This window comes from Cyrtonyx montezumae, unplaced genomic scaffold (genome assembly GCF_038088225.1).
Source record: "Cyrtonyx montezumae isolate F1298 unplaced genomic scaffold, pur_monq_1.0 scaffold_8, whole genome shotgun sequence".
Lineage (NCBI taxonomy): Eukaryota > Metazoa > Chordata > Aves > Galliformes > Odontophoridae > Cyrtonyx > Cyrtonyx montezumae.
This window is the reverse complement of record NW_027072089.1, coordinates 99909058-99925617: the sequence shown is the minus strand read 5'-3', so window position 1 is coordinate 99925617 and position 16560 is coordinate 99909058. Positions and strand designations below refer to the sequence as shown.

Sequence of the window (16560 nt, the reverse complement as noted above, 5' to 3'; positions counted from 1 at the left end):
GGAGACTAACAAACAGTAGTTATGAATAGACAGATAAGCCACATATGCTCATATGAATGAATGTAAATGTGTATTTATGTACACATGAAGTGAGAATATATGCATTTCATTTTGGTCTCTGGGGCTGGTTTGCCAATTCACCTGATAAGATAAGCTGCAAACAAAAGAATACTACAGGCAAGAAAAGGAACCCCCAAGAATTTATTATGGCCAAGGAGAACAGACCACTGATTGTATGAGAGGAAGCCTCTCAGCATCCTGTAAGCCAAGAAGGCAACTGTAGCAGAGTGTCTGTGATACTCTGAATGCCAACATTTCAGTTCTGCATCTCGCAGAGGGTCAGGATACAACTATGAAGAAAAACCAATGGTTGGTTTTACATGACAAATAAACCACTTTGGAAGCCACTGGATAAAAACTTAAGTAATAAAGGAAAGAGTATCACAAAACATTAACAGAACTAGTACTCTTGAACTTATTTTCTATAGAACTATAAAGTTTAAAACAATTTGAATACTGATTACTATGAAGCCTTTCTTTTGTGTCAAGTAAACACAGAACTGTCCTCATCGGTCTAAAGATAATCAATACAGCAAGCAGGGCATTTATCTTGTTTGAAGTCCATTCACTAACAATTTGTATTTACAGTTTCACAATTATTGAAGTCCTTTTAACAAATATGCTTCTTAACTACACAATGTATCTTTCAGGAGGCTAATTTAACCAAAGATTTCAGAAGGCAAGCATTCATTTTTCAGTACATATGTTATAGGTGAAGACTTCTCATTTAAACCACCTCATACTAAAAACACCTTTAAATATTGAAATCTTTTTCTGCTAAAAAACAGATTGCAAAGGAGTAAATCAGTACTGCTGTAACGCTTTCAAAGACTTGCACTGCTATTATTGAGAAGGAGAAAAAAAGAGCATTACGATGCTAATAAAACTCACTACATACAGATACACAACCTAAACTTAAATTTACTGAAGGTGTGAATAAGTTCCTACAGTGAAGAATGTGTTCATATAGTTAAGAAGAATGTGTACTATGCTATTATAATTGCTACAACCTTCTACTTATTCATTTATTTTTGAGAAAACGGCCCATCTGGTTTTTCTGTTTTCCAGTTTACAGACTCCTGCCTAGAGAAAAGTCTTTACAATGATTTTTGAGCCATCAAACATTTGGATGTTCTTAAGAATTCAGATTATCCTAGAACTGAGTTTTATGTCAAGTAAGACTGACATCAAACCTCACACTGTCACACAAGCAGAATTCACTGAGGACCAGAACCTTTGAAAACTTTAAGAAAGGGCAGCATAGCAACTGTTTTATTTTAATGTTGAAAAAAAATAAGGTTTTTGGATGTGCACATATTTTTTAACAAAGGTTAAAAATGAAAAAAGCAAAGCTTCGTGTCCTTTGGGCTCCTCTCGGCATCATCAACATTCTCACTCTAAAATAGATTCTAAAACAGCGCTCAGAATAATTCTTATTTTAAAGTAATAAAATCACCTTTGCTACTTCATTGTTGGATGATCCATCCTAAACTGTCTGTTTCAAAGAGTCTAACAATATTATTAGTGCAAAACAGTAAGCAACATACATTAGTCCTAACTAGGCCAATACATCACATAAAAGAAAACCAACAAATCCCAGATAAAAATACTTGATGCGTTATCTTCACTGATGACAACTCTAAAAAGCATGAAGTTCAAGTTACTGTCTTAAATTACATTAAGAATGATGTTCCAGCCCTATACAGGTTCTCATAAGCACACAACTGGAAGTTATTACAAACTTTCACCCTGATGTGGTTTAATCCGCAAGCTTTTCTTCCCAATGTCACTCCACCCTAATGAAATGCCAGCATTCCTACACTTAGGTGACTGTACAGACTGCTGACCTAAAATGACATTTTGGGAAAAGAGGCCAGTCTTCTTGTTGAGGTACAGATGGAGCTTTCCTACTAACATCCACACTGTATAAAACTTCTGAATGGTAGAAATCTTGGCAAAGGGAGTTCACATTGGCAAGAAAACTGATCAAAGCCTTTCAAGAGATTCTAAAGAGCACAAGGATAAAAAATATAGCTCATCCGGCTAACATACTCAACTTAGGTTGTCTTCTGCTAGAAATTATGGTGTCTTTTCAATCCAAACCCTGGCTTCCCTAGACAATGATTCTGAATTTCCAGCATCACGGAAGTGCATTTCCTACAGTAAGTCCTTCAGATGGTGAAAAACTCTTCCTGCACACTGGACAGGAAGCAAACAGTGCCCTAAATAAGAAACATCTCAAGAGAATATATAATAAAAAGCCAAGCATGCATCCATCTGAGATCTAGTTCAGCAGATATTATTGTTAAAACAAAACAAAACAGAACAACGTGTTTAAGAGGTTTAATGTTCTAAGCTTCAAGCCAGGCTAGCATCCAGGAAGTTTTGGAACCAGCAAATGAACTGATTTTCTTCACTGTCATCTATAGCTGATGGAAAAAATTTTATTTCTGAAGTAGTAGTACTGGTAAAAGGACATCTGGAATGTAATAGCCTGTCTGGAGGAATCAACTTCTTGCATTCGCAGCCTACCCTAAACACGATTTCCACCTGCACTGACACCTCTAACTGGTCACACAAGCATAAAGTAAAGAAATTGCAGTGAAAGATTGCTTGCTTCAGCTGCCCAACACTGAGATGACTTAAAAGATTTTTGTGATAAATGAAGAAAAAGCAACACAGTCACTGGAGCTGCTGATGCTGCTTCCTCCAAGGCTGACCTGTAACTTCTTAGTACACATACACATGCATACACACACAGAAAATTTTAATACACACAATCAACAGGTGGCAGAACCACAAAGCGAGCAATTACAGACCTGCAGCTAGCACTTATGAGAAAAAGGAGAGCCAATGACATTCCCATTGATTACAGACTTGAAATGCAGATGTGAGCAGAAAGATTTCAGGCTGCAAAACATGACAGAGCCCTAATACATCAGTAAGTGTAGACAACTTCCCAAACCACAGAATGCCACAGAAGACAGCTATTTTGGGGCTGGAGAAAAATCGCAACGTCCTTCAGAGCCCTCCAAAGCAGACAACACAGAAGGGAAATGCAAAAGGGTACCCAGATTTATTTAAATCCAAAAAGTATTATTATTAAATAAAATTAATATAATGTCCTAACTGGACATTTATAAGGCTGTTACTCTCTCTGTAGTGAAACTCTAAAGCCAGTCAATTGTCCTGTAAAGACACTGTGCATCAGGACACTAGCCATGTTCACACACATCTCTGTAACAGCCACTTCCAAGTACAGCCAGACAGGATAGTAGGCTATGCAGACGTCTCATCTCATCTAAACTACCTCCATTATTCATATGAATAAAGTTACAGAAAACTTCATGACTGAAAAAGATGATGACTTGAATAACAAATACTTTTGGAACCTACAATAATGCTTTTTATTGGAGTAGAAGACAGATTTGGGAATACTATCAGATGATTTCAACTAGCAGTAAGACTGTTAATAAAAAAAGAATAAACACGATAAACAAGAAGTAGGGGAAAAAAAAGCATATGAAGATATTAAACAATAAGCAATGGGAGTAAAATAAAGTAGTATAGTGGCTGCTAAATACAAGAAGATAAGCAAACAACCTTGCTAAGCAATGGTTATATACAGAAAATGTTAAAAATAAAACAATGGGAGTGCACCCAATGAAAATATAAGGGGAAAAACCACAATTAAAAAAATCTGTGCACAAGTAGGTTATTAGGTCAGAAAAAGTTTCACCATGGTTGACAGCAAGAAAAAAATGTACAGGCAGTCTTCCCTCAACTTGTATTGGTGCATGCCGTTATTCATCCCCAGGTTCGAGACTCTACATTTATTCTTAGTAAACATCAGCTAGCTCATCTCTGTCCAGCTCTCCAGCCTGTCCAGGTCTCACTGAATGGCAGCACAGCCTTCTGGTGTGTCAGCCATTCCTCCCAGATTTCTACCAGCAAATGTGCTGAGGGTGGACACTATCCCCTCATCAAGGTCACTGATGAAGATGCTGAACAGGACTGAAGCCAGCACCAATCCCTGAGGAACACCACTGCATACAGGCCTCCAACTGGCCTCTGTGCTGCTGAACACAGCCCTAAATCACCCAACCATGGAGTTCAGCTCCTGGCTTCACACAAGACCATCCAAAACACAAACCTTATGCCCGAGAGCATTGACCAAACACTTCTTGAACTCCAGCACCTTGGGGCAGTGACCATTGTCCTGGGAAACTTATTTCAGTGTAAACTCACCTCCTGGTGAAGAAAATTAACCTAAATCTCAGCCTGACACAGCTCCATGCCATTCCCTCAGGGCCTGTCACTGTCACCTGACCACAAAGCTCAGCTCTGTGAGGCTCCTGTGACCTACAGCTCCAGTAAGGAGCTGTAGGTTGCCATGAGGGCTCCTCTCAGCTCTTCTGCTCTGGGCTGAACAAACCAAGGGACTTCAGCTGTTCCTCATATGTCAACTCCTCCAAAACCTTCACCCCATCTTTGTAACCCTCCTTCAGATGCTCCCCAACATTTTTATGTCCTTCTCATGTTCCAGTGCCCAAACCTGTGGGGTAGCTCTCCTGCCTCTTGTCCTCAAGTCTGTACATATGTCCTGGGCTGCCCCACCCTAGGGACAGAATTTGGCACTTGCTCTTGTTCAACTTCATGCCCTTGGCGATTGCTCAGCCATCACACTTCTTAAGATCTCTATGCAAGGCCTCCCTGCCCTTGAAGGAGTCAACAGCTCCTCCGATTTAGTGGTGTCCTCAGACTTAGCATACACTCTAGACCTGTGTCAGGATGCCATCTCCTATCAAGAAAAGGCTAGGTCTGATGAAGCATCTGCTCATGTACACAGGGAGGTAACTCTAAAGACTTAAAGAACATCACTGATGTTGTCAGTTCACTTCCTGAACTTCTTAAAAAAGGAGATAGTATAGGAAATAAACATGGCTTCTCCATCTCCTGTTTACACCATCAACTGCAAACTGGATGGGCAACGACTAGTTTGTCAGAGAAATGCCTTTATGTGAGAACTTCAGTCAGAAGACAAGAAAAATTAAAATTGAGCCACCAAAACTGTCTTCTGTTTCTGAGCCAGAGACATTGGTTGAGTCCTCAGGTTTCCCTTCTCCTCATCCTCCGGTACAGGATGAGCAAGGAACAATTTGGGATGTTGCTCCAGCATGGATCAAAGAAGAAAAGGATTCATGCCTTTTTCAGATGAAGAACAAACCACATTTCTCTCACATTTCTTCTGAGGAGGCCAAAGTCAGCATCTCAGCCCTCGGTTTTCTACAGAAACTCTGCAACTGGCTGAAAGTGACCGACTAAGGACAAGTTGGTGGGGTCAAGGCAGAAACTGTGTTGTCATCACTGACGAAACATTTAATCTCCAAGTACTGGAAAGTAAGAAGTTTTACAGACTGAAAACACAGCAAGCCTCCCGATGGGGTGCCCGCCACCACCCAAGCCAGCACTGCTTCAGCCCTTTTAAGACCCTTTGAAGCAGCAGATGGAAACGTGCCAACCTCCGGGCCCCTCCATGATGCCAGAGGGAGCAGCAGCACAGACCCTCACCCCTCACAGTGGCCATGCAGACAGCAGTCATGCTGGTGCCACCTAACCAGCAGCCCCATCTTGCCACAATGTCACCTGCAGCCCTCATGGGGCACATGGGGACAGGCCGGCACCCCAGTGTGAGTCCCACCACAGACAAGGACAGCAGCAGCAGTTACAGGTTTGTAAGTTGATAGCTCATTGACAGAAAATTCTGGAAAGATGTTTGAGCAATACACCTCTGATCTCAAGTCCTTCCATCTATGTATCTATTTATTTAATGGTTCTAGAAATAAAATGTTTGAATAATATCCTTTTCCATTGTCATGTCCTTTGAGTCACTCCATCCATTCATTTAACGTGGCATCTCCCTTTTGTCTCACAGAAGTAAAGCAATGGTTCTGACATCAATCTAATGGTTTTCTATAAACATCCAGTTTAAGACTCTTAGCTATAGAGATGTATAAATAAATAATAACAACAAAATACAAACTGTTTATTTCAAAGACAGTTTTCCTTATCAATTCTTTCACAAGTGGCACTTCCTGATTTATATCAAGCATGAGTTGTACAATGGCAGTGCTGATCACGCCCTGTGGGAATCTTTTCAATGTATTAGGAAGTCTGAAGATCACATTAGAGATGCGATAAATTGCCAAAACATGAGCTATATCTTATAGACAGGCAAATGGATACTGCAGCTTGTTTGGTATGTGTATTTTAATTTTATCTTTGCTTTGGAGTTCACCTAAGAGGACGCTCCATGAGTAGGCTCATGAAAAAATTACTCTCAGAAAAATCCCTTGTCGAAAAAAACAATTATTGATAAAGTACCATACCCAAAGCACAGTATATTTCCACTTATTTATGTATTTTTCTTAAAGTGTGCATGAACCATCAAAAAAAAAGTCACTTTTCGGTTTCTTATTAACAGTGAACCGTTGCTGGTTGGATTCTGCCCCTCCCAGCTATTTAAAAAAATAAAAAAGAAAAGGAATAAAAAGCACATCCACATTCAATGATTATAATTAGCAAGCATCACCATTATTCAGCTTTGAAATCTACCATGCAAAAAATCCTGGCAATGGTTTTAGCTCTCATTCGTACCTTTTACAATTAGTTTCACATTACTCTGGCGGTTTATGGGAGTAGTAGAAGTCACTGAACTGTACAACATACACCTCTTTTGAGGTATACAATTGATGACTAGCCCCTTTGAGCCATACAAAACAGAGCAGACCTACAGTAAAAAATTCCACTTACATACATCTACTACAGAATTTCACAATATATTTACTGAATATATAGTGATGGACATGTGGATTCCATGAAAAGGGCACCCATACATAATTGTGTTCTATCAACACAATTACTATCTCCAGACACTATTTTTATTTGCGAGGCCTCTATAAGCTAATTGCACACCATAAAGCCAGACATATACACACCTTTAAATAAGAATAATTACGTAAAAGAAGGCTCCTTACTGTTTCCAGTTCTGCAAGAATACTGCAGTCATGAATTAAACATCACCTTCCAAAGTTCTGTCTTGTGCCTGCTCTAGCAAGGTTTCTGTGAACACCCATTAGAGACTGAACAGTTTTACATTACCTCCAATCTTCGGTCCACCAGCAGAACCTGGCTTCCTTGCACTGTTGGAAGGATTTCCTGGCTTTTTAGGTGCAGGAATCTTGAAGGCTGAAACAGCTGATGGCCTATTTCCATCCACTGACTCTTCATCATCGAAGCTTTTGTCTAGAAAAAGATACATAAAACAGAAATACATATATGTTAAGAGTGAATGTTTATTTAGTTCTTAAATCATCTATTCCGCTTCATATTTCACCGAGATTGAAAAAAATGCATAAATAAAAACACGTATTGTCACTTTGTCCTCTGCCTGTGACCTATGAATAAAATGACAATCAAAAATAAGCAGCATCTTCTACATAGTAAGTGCTCATAAAATATCATTTTGCCTTCATTATTAACCACTGTAACACTGCACCTAAAAATGAATCCTTCGCATTCACTCCCAGAAAGGGAAAATATCTTTGCACAGATCAAATATTTTTGCCCACTTGCAAATATTTTCTCCCAAGGAAATACCATTTTTAATCACTGCATCTGCCGAAGACAAATGCTTCTCCCTTTTCTTCTTTTACTCGTGCATGCATTTTTCTGCCACACATCCTCCCACAATGTGTCTACCAGCACTCCCTGTCTCTTTCCCTTCCACCCAGATTTTTCAACTTACAATCACAGATCCGCTTGCAGATCAGCCGCCTCATTCCTCTGATAGCTCTTAAATCCCCTGGCCCTAGGAGGGACCCAGCACCTCACATGGCCACACGGAGTCGATTCTAAACGCTCATCGAAGATGCTATTGGAACCTGCTCGCAACACCCGAGATCCACCACTGAGATTTGTGCCGGCATCTTTCTCTGCCTTCCCTGCACTAGGTGCAGGCGGAGCCAATGAGCTGCGAGGTGACATCATCTGCTGGGAGCCACGGCCAGAGGGAAAGGTGGAAATCCCTCATGCAAAGAAACTCATTCTCACACACGGCATTCGCCCATCCTTCACTGAAAAATTAGACAGACTGACCGACTGTGCTCCAGGGTTTGTGCTCCTCTTTCCTATCACTCCAGCTCTATACACGTTCAAGCAAGGAAGAGATCGATCTGGAATCATTATATAGAATAGCCTCAATGCAAAATGCTCAGCCTTCCTAGTAATACATATATATTCCAACAGGAGCATGTAACTGTTAATTAATCCATTTAGCGGAAGAAGGGTTTATCTATAAGCTTCAGCGTGGAAAAAATATCAGCCTATGGATCCCATATGAAATAAAATGGGCGAGGCTGAGCCACAGCTGCACCACAGCAATAAAACACCAATTTGGCATATTACCATCTCTAAAAACTGGCACCTCAGAACAAAAAGAGAAACACAGTTTAATTGCGTACCTTTGTTATCTGTGCAGCAGTGACTTTTTAGCCTTTGCTTATTCAGAACTCGTTCCCAGCAATATGTCAACTGTGTTTAATAACACAGCCTCCCAAAGGAAAGCTGCTTTTATTAAAACAGTAAAGCAGGTTTTTTTTTCCCAACAGCATCTGCAGCAGCACGGAACATGGGAACACCCCACGCTGCACACGACAGATTGCCAGTCCTACTGCTGAATTTTTTCTTTGCACTAGTAAGGACCGTTGCACTGCACAGTCGAGGTTTATGATAAAAGAAGAAACAAAAATAAAACACAATGAACATCTGGATGCAGCGTGACATAGCAGTGATTTCCCTAACAACCGTTCCCTTCTCAAGTGCTGATTTTTCGAGGATCTCCCTCAGAGCAGGCAGGGCTGCATTCATGCACCACAGTGCAGCTCGGAGGCTGCACGTTGCCATGGGAGCAGCCCAGCTCAAGGAGGGATACATTTTGATTCCTGCTGCTCTTACTCCTGTAGGTTAAACATAGCCACACTTCAGGACTTCCGAACAGAAAAGCCCAGCATCAGATGAAGAAATGAGCTCAAAGGGTTAGTAGAGACGTAAATAACAATGGTTAATGCCTGCAACACTGCGGATCACTGTAAAATGGCACTAAGAAGTATCTTGCAGATAACTTGCACATTCTGAACAGACCAACACTGATGCATCATTAAGCTACCACAAAAACTGATTCAACATGAAAAATAGGCTTTTCAAATAGAAATGCTTTTGTTGACGCTTTTTTTTTTCTTTTCATTTTTAGTACCCATGAAGAAACAGGGTGGACTTCCATGCTACTACCCAGCAGCACTACAACACAGCACTGGTATGCTAATACTGCACAAGATGCCTTGGAAAAAAGTGAAGTTATTTACAGTACAAGGTTAAAAATAGCAAGCGAGCATTTGCTCATTTACGCAGAATCTCCTAACCAGAACACAGCCACACAGCAGTGGCTGAACCACCCCAAACAACGCAGAGCTCTGGGAACCCATGTCTCTAGCTGTATCCTTCCCAAGCTGCACATCACCAAAGAGCACTGAAGATGAGGAACCGTGCAAGTCATCGCACAATGCAGAAATCCAACTTCAGAAAACCGCTGCTTATCTGCTCAGTAAACTATGCATTAAATAACAGTCTTGATAACACAGTCAATTTTCCCTGCACTGTCAAAGACTGTTTTTGTCACAACCTGAAAACATTGTTAGCACAGGATTAAAGACTTATCCTATGAAATACTTCCATACAGTTGCTTATTGCATAGAAAATCGCTTTAAAATCCCAATTTTTTTTCTTCTTTCATATGCGTATCTGAAGTATGGAATGGATCTTAACCACTGATATATTTGTGTTCTTAATTGGCCTATTTCATGACTTACAGTAAACATCAAACTTGAAAATACTTCTACTACAAAATTACAGCACAGTACCATAAACACGTAACACTAACTAATGAGAAGGACTGTTTTAATGCTAAGTTCCAAGGCTCAAGTGGTAACAGCTCATTTATAAAAAAAAAGAAAAACAAGAATATTTTATGCCGCTTTTCACAGAAGTCCATTTTCTCCACCAGTTTATGCCTTGACAGCTTTACTTCCTTATGTTTTGCTAACATCACACCAACTGACCTCCGCGAGTGTTTCCTTTCCAGAAAGATACTTGAGAACATTTGTGAGAACCTGAAAACTGAAATCTGGATTTACAGAAGTTAATGAAACTGAAGCATCACATTTACTTCCAGTATTACATGCTTTCCACTGACACATATTTCCATCACTTCCAAAAGCACATTCGTAAAGATGAGCACAGGGAACTCCAGCTTGGGATGAGCTGTCAATCCGCAGGGCACAATCGAGGTGTGCAGCCACAACACCCAGCCAAGTCCAGCTGGTGTGCTGGTGAGCAGAGCTCCCAGTGACCTATAACTGTGCTCCTGACTGAGAGTTGTGCTCTTAGTTTCACTGAGTCTGCAAATGAAACTTCTTCCACCAACAAAAGTCACAAGAGATTAAATATAACTGATAATTTCAAATCAAGTCTGTCTGAAGGATGCGAACACATTCATTCTAGAACAGTTTGGAGAAAAAAAAAGAAGAAAAAACAACTATAACTAATTTGAAATATATTAAGATAATTTTGAAGACCAAATACTTGAAGAAAATCTAGTTCCACATTTGCAAATATACCTGGCAGTTTGAGAGAACACTTTCTAATCAGTGTTTTCCAATGAAGTTCCAAGCTACTGAAAATGGGAATAGAAAGCTGTATGAATTGCCAACGATTGCTAAAAACACACATAGCATGTCAAAAAACACTGTTAATGTAAGAGACTGCATCTCAGTTCAGTGTCACAGAACCACAGAACTGTAGGGGTTGGAAGGGACCTCCAGAGATCATGGAGTGCAACCCCCTGCCAGAGCAGCTCCCAAGCCCAGGTTGCACAGGTAGGCGTCCAGGTGGGTCTGGAACGCCTCCAGAGAAGGAGACTCCACCACCTCTCTGTGCAGCTGTACTGGGACTGCACTACCATCACTGCACTGGGAAGGAGTTCCCACACACATCTGTGCAGAACTTCCTGTGCTTCAGTTTGTGGCCATTTCCCATCATCCTAACTAAAGTCTTCAGTTGGTCTTAAGAGTCAACGGAATTAATGTGACATTTAATATCTAGTATGCTGGAAGTCACAGTCAACGATGAAAGGAAGAAATGCATCATCATCTAGATGTCTGTAGAAACAATCTACTCATGCCATTCATTAGAAGCTAACCAGAAGATAATTAATCTCAAAGCAGATCCCCAAGTAATACAGAGGAGGAGGGAAAAAAATGTTCCTGGGCTTCTCACAATAACAGTGAGCTGAAGTTGGCTATGAAGGCAAAAATAAAGTAGCAGTATCAAGATCTTCTAGACTTACGCATATCAAGCAGTATTTTACAGAATAGAGAGACATCAAAGCAATGGATACACTCTAATGAAACTGCTTCCAAACAGACTGTTAAAACGTGAACTTATGCACATCTTACTTTCAAGTACTGCTAACAGATGCCAAATGTTTTTGGTCTACTCTTACAGGAGCTCCCCTTTCACACCACAAACTGCATGTAACATGACTGCAAAAATGTAACTAATCCCAACAGCAACAAATAGGCTTAAACTCCTTAAGTTTCCCCAGCCCCTCCCACACCCTGCACCTACCAGGACCCAAGTGCTAGTCCCCTCCCCCCCCTCAGTGATTTGCAAACACTGTCTGCATCACCTACTGGGAACAACTGGATTTGCATCATTAGCTCCAGTTGAACTGGTACAGCCAGCAACAATTTCTGTCAAGCATGAAGGGGAAGCCACAAGCACTACAGCCACATGAGCTTAGCTGATCCTTCTAATCCATACTTCAGGCCAAAGCTGAACACTATTTAAGTGAACACTTAAACCCCCACACATTCCATGTATTCCATGCAGGAGGAGTCTATTTGTCCAACCAAAAAAGGCAAGAGTCAGCTATGTAAGCCCAGACATCTACAATGGTTTACACAGTTCTGGGTCTCCATCTGGCTTCCAGCTGATATTCCAGAAGGGCACCAATCTCCTGTGGGTCACGTGTGTCAGTCTGGGTGCTGCAGGGTTTCTCGAAGGGTACCTAGCACCTCTGGCTAGGAACCAGGAAAATGCACAAAATATTTCAAATCATATTTAAAGGCAGAATCATTATCCCCATAAAACTTTTTTTCTAAAGGAAAGCCAGTCACTGCCATCAAACCAGATCAATACATTACTGTCACAAGACCAAGGTCATATACCCCACTAGTTCTAGGTTCTTGTTGCTCTTTTGTTACGTTTTCACTGAAAATAATATGCAGTTTTGCTGTGTAGAAACATTTATTCTATTTCTATCTAATTCTATTACATACAAAGGCCACTTCACCTTCAGCCACTCATTCTGTGCCCAAGGAGAGAACAGGCTGAGGACAGCAACCCCTAATTGGCCTCCATCTGGAAAACCCCAGAGAAGTAGAAGGACTTCTGAAACTAACTTCTGCAAGAACCAAAACGTGTGGTAAAGGAATATGAACACTACACAGTAATAGTATGTAGTCTTCAAAGTCTCCCCAGGTATTTTACTTAAAAAAAGTAGGAAGAGAAAGAGAAATTAAAGACTTAGGAGAATCTGTAATTTCTTCGTGCCTGCTAAATCTATGAGTTATGAAGAAAGAAAAAAAAACCCTTATCTTTTATATCATAAGTTTTAATTTAATTGTTGTAGCCTGCCAGAATGCAGACATGATTTTTGGCATTACATTTCACTTCAGCTGCTAAGGCTACTCTAAAAAAAAAAAAAAAGTCTACCCAGTCAAGTACTTCACTGAAGCATAATCCCATGTTATTCACCTTTAAAATATCCAGCTGTGAAGCTGTTCTTTGGTTCCACAGTTGGTCTTTGCTCAGCATCCCTCCTTTCATTACTGCCTTTACTACCTATCCTCCCCAAATCCTTTTGTTCTTTCTTCTCAGGATTCCTTCGCTCAACCCTGAGTATCCAGTTTTCATGTTTTTTCCAGTGAATCTGACCACGATCTATTTTGAAGAAAACCTGTTTAATATGGAAACGTACTGTATGGTTGGAATTCACTATCCACAAACTACAACAAGAGGAGGTACTTAAGTTCAGAAACATGAGGGGAAAGGGCCACAGCTTCCACACCTGTAGGCATGTCAGTCAAACAACTGTGGGACCCGCTGCAGAAGTGACCATCTGCAATACTTCCAACACCTGGTGCACTCATACAGAAATGCTTTTTGAGTTTAACTGAATTTCAAAGAGACAACTCAGGAACATCACAGCAAAAAGCAAGGTAGACACTGTGTTCATCACCTTTAACATCTATCACACAGCACTTTCCTATCACACACATAAGTGACCTATATAACACATTGTCATTAAAAGCCTTCACAAACAGTGAGCTCAAATTGTGATTTACTATTAAAGGTCAAAAACTACAAGTTTACTTCTATCTTCAGAGAAACTGCTTTACCAGCAAACAGTGGCACTATTTATTAGCATAGTTAAATTTCAGTGTTACACTAAATCTGCACATTGCAAATAGGAAAGACAAATTCAAAAACAAAACAATGCTCCTAGAAGTGAAACATGAAGCTCTAATATGAACACACTGCAGATAAGGTGGCGAATTATTTTTTCTAAATTCCCTTTAAATGCATGCAGTTCAGGAATCAGAAATGAACATTCATCTCAACACGAGCATGCATACCACTGCACAAGACAGAAGGGTTGCTGACCATCTTCTAACCTGTTTTCTATTTGACAGACTCAGAGCTGAAGACTACAAAATGATGCCTAATTCATTTACTCTCAATGCTGCACCTTTGTGTAGGTAACAAAACCTGTGGCTGAATTAGCCTAAACTATCCTCAAACAGGATTTCCTAGAAGAAAAAATAAATGAAATCTGAAAAATTCAAAGTGTCTGAAATACAGCTAAACATTTCTAATAGGCACCACTTCTTCTGTAAGACTAGAATCCAGTCCCAAAATAATGCATATTTTACAAAGTTCCTAAAGAGCTTGCAACTTTTACAAGTTCTACACACAAAGCAACCTTCAACAGTACAGGGAAATTCTGGCAAAACTAAATCGATTCATGTCAAAAGTTTGGGTGGCCAAGGATCATTAAGTTCTGACACTCCAGGAAAGCAAAAATACCTGATTTTAAGACAGAATGCTGTTAGAAGCTTTGCTCTGTGTCTTGGTTTCTCTTCCCTTTCCCTCAGGCTTCAAACCATCTGCAATTCTGAGTAATCAGAGGCATTTCTCCATTGAAGAGAATTTCTATGTTATCAGGTAAATACACGTGATGCCTTCCTATTAAATCAGTGACAACAAAACTCCTGTTGCCTGTACTCCATATAGCTGCACAACGCCTGTGAGGTTTAAATTATAGTTAATCCTTGTAAAAATTCTTCTACTCCTTTTAATAATCTAAAGACACAGCTGGTTTTCAAAAAACCAAAAGGGCTATTTCATGATAAGCCCTCCTCTTTCCTGTCACCCCTACAGAAGCAGATTTCCATGGGGGAGCTGGGAGAGAAAAGAACACACAAACACTGAAGATTTTTGCGTTTGTACACAAACACTGAAGTCTTTACAACTAAGGCACGTTTATGAATACAACAGAACCAAATCAGAAAATCTTGTCTGTAAGTGCTATAGCGGAAGCTTCACTTCTAAAGAAGATGTCTAAAAGGACCAAATTGTAGCTTAGTTTCTTAACAGTACTTACAACAGTTGGGCTTGATTAAATATGGCATATAAGAGCAAGGAAACAATAGCTTCTCATAGTCATTAGATACCAAAGAGGAACCGTTACCCAGTTAGGCAAACATCCAAGAAGTCACATGAAAGAATTCTGCAACATCTGTTCAGAAAATCCTTACCAAACTATGAATCTTCCTGTGGGCTGCTGGCAATTCTAAAGCTTATTTCAGAACATCTCTTTAAGGCATGTTTTAATATGCTAAAATATTCATTAGCCATGACATGTTACCCACACTGTTTCAAACACAGGCTATCTGTTGAAACACCAAATCATTTTTTTCTCCATGTAACATGTTCTTACAAACACATGGAAACAGACTCCAAAGGCAACCAGCTCTTCTGCATGCCAGATTACACATCTCTGGAAATCTCTGCATTGGATTTTCAGGCTTGATTAAAAAATCAAACACAAATACAACTCACAAAGACATGCACAAACCTCCCTGAAAGAAACACTACCTAAAAACTCCCAGTATGGAACACAAGAAGTTCCTCAACACTTTAGGAACATCATTCAGAAACCAGAAGATGAAGTTTATTTCTACTTACTATGGCTATTAATTGTGTTTAGTTTGATACACTGGTTAAACACAGCCCTGTGAACAGAGAAAAATATGCAGCCATGTTCTATGTTTCGATAAAGGACTTTGAGAAGAGGTTTCAAAAGTGCCAGAAAACCATCCACTTCTTGCTACAGTTTAATTTTCAGTTAACAGAAAGAATAAAAATGTATAAAAAAAATCTCCAATGAACATCTGAGGAGAATTGCAGCCACTGCCACTGGACCACACTGACTCATTAGCATCACCAAAACAAGGTCACATAACCCACTAGTTCTAGGTTTCGGTTGCTCTTTTTTATGTTTTCATTAAAAATAATATTCAGTTGTGCTGCACAGATGTATTAGTTCTATTACACACAAAGGTCACTTCACCTTCAACTACTCATTCTGTGCCCAAGGAGACGACAGGCTGAGGACAGCAACCCCTAATCAGCCTTCCCACCCTCCAGCTGGAAAACCCCAGCACCAGGCCACAAGGACCTCACAGGCCCTCCAATGCTCCCCCTGCAGTCCCAGTGTGGCCACCATGAGGAGGACACCAGGCCCTCTCTTCCTCACCCCTCTCCTTTGGCATCAAGGCAGAAGAGATGCCACGTTCTCTTGCTCCAGGGCCAGACATGAGGGATGGCACAGGACAGCCCACACAACCCCTGAAACTCAACGGGTTTTAATGACTGCATCTCTCTTAGCTGCCTGAGGGGTGTCAGTACACTTTGCTCCTCCTCTGCTGCTGTGGGCACCAGGACGGCTCCACCCCAGGCAGCTGCAGGTGCATGAGAACCCCCTGCCCCGACCCTCTGCCTGCATTCCTGCCACTGCCTCCCAGAAATGGCTGCAGGCCCCAGCTGCCAGCCACCATGTTTGGGCCGGCACGTGGCACTCAGATCCTGCTGCCGTGGCCACTGAGCAGCCCCCAACAGCAGTCCCTGTGCTGACCCAGACAGAGGTGGACACGTCACAGGATCTCTGAAAGAGATACTCTTTAATTCTTGTTATTTCTCATTACTTCTGAGGACAGGATGGAGCAGCCACCTGCTAAGAGGTGGCTGGTGGAAATGGGA

General features: G+C 40.7%; 1 protein-coding gene across 10 annotated transcripts in view; it reads right to left on the bottom strand.

The window, feature by feature from the left end:
* The window catches only part of CLASP2 (cytoplasmic linker associated protein 2), a 131225-nt gene that overhangs the window by 72590 nt on the left and 42075 nt on the right, over positions 1–16560 (bottom strand). For 4 of the 10 annotated variants that reach the window (XM_065753389.1, XM_065753391.1, XM_065753390.1 and 1 more), the window contains exon 8: positions 7222–7365. In XM_065753389.1, the coding sequence (XP_065609461.1) occupies positions 7222–7365 (144 nt within the window). Of the gene's footprint in view, positions 1–7221; positions 7382–7867; positions 8219–16560 lie in introns of those variants that run through there. The other 6 variants (XM_065753393.1, XM_065753395.1, XM_065753398.1 and 3 more) reach the window with 3 other exon arrangements.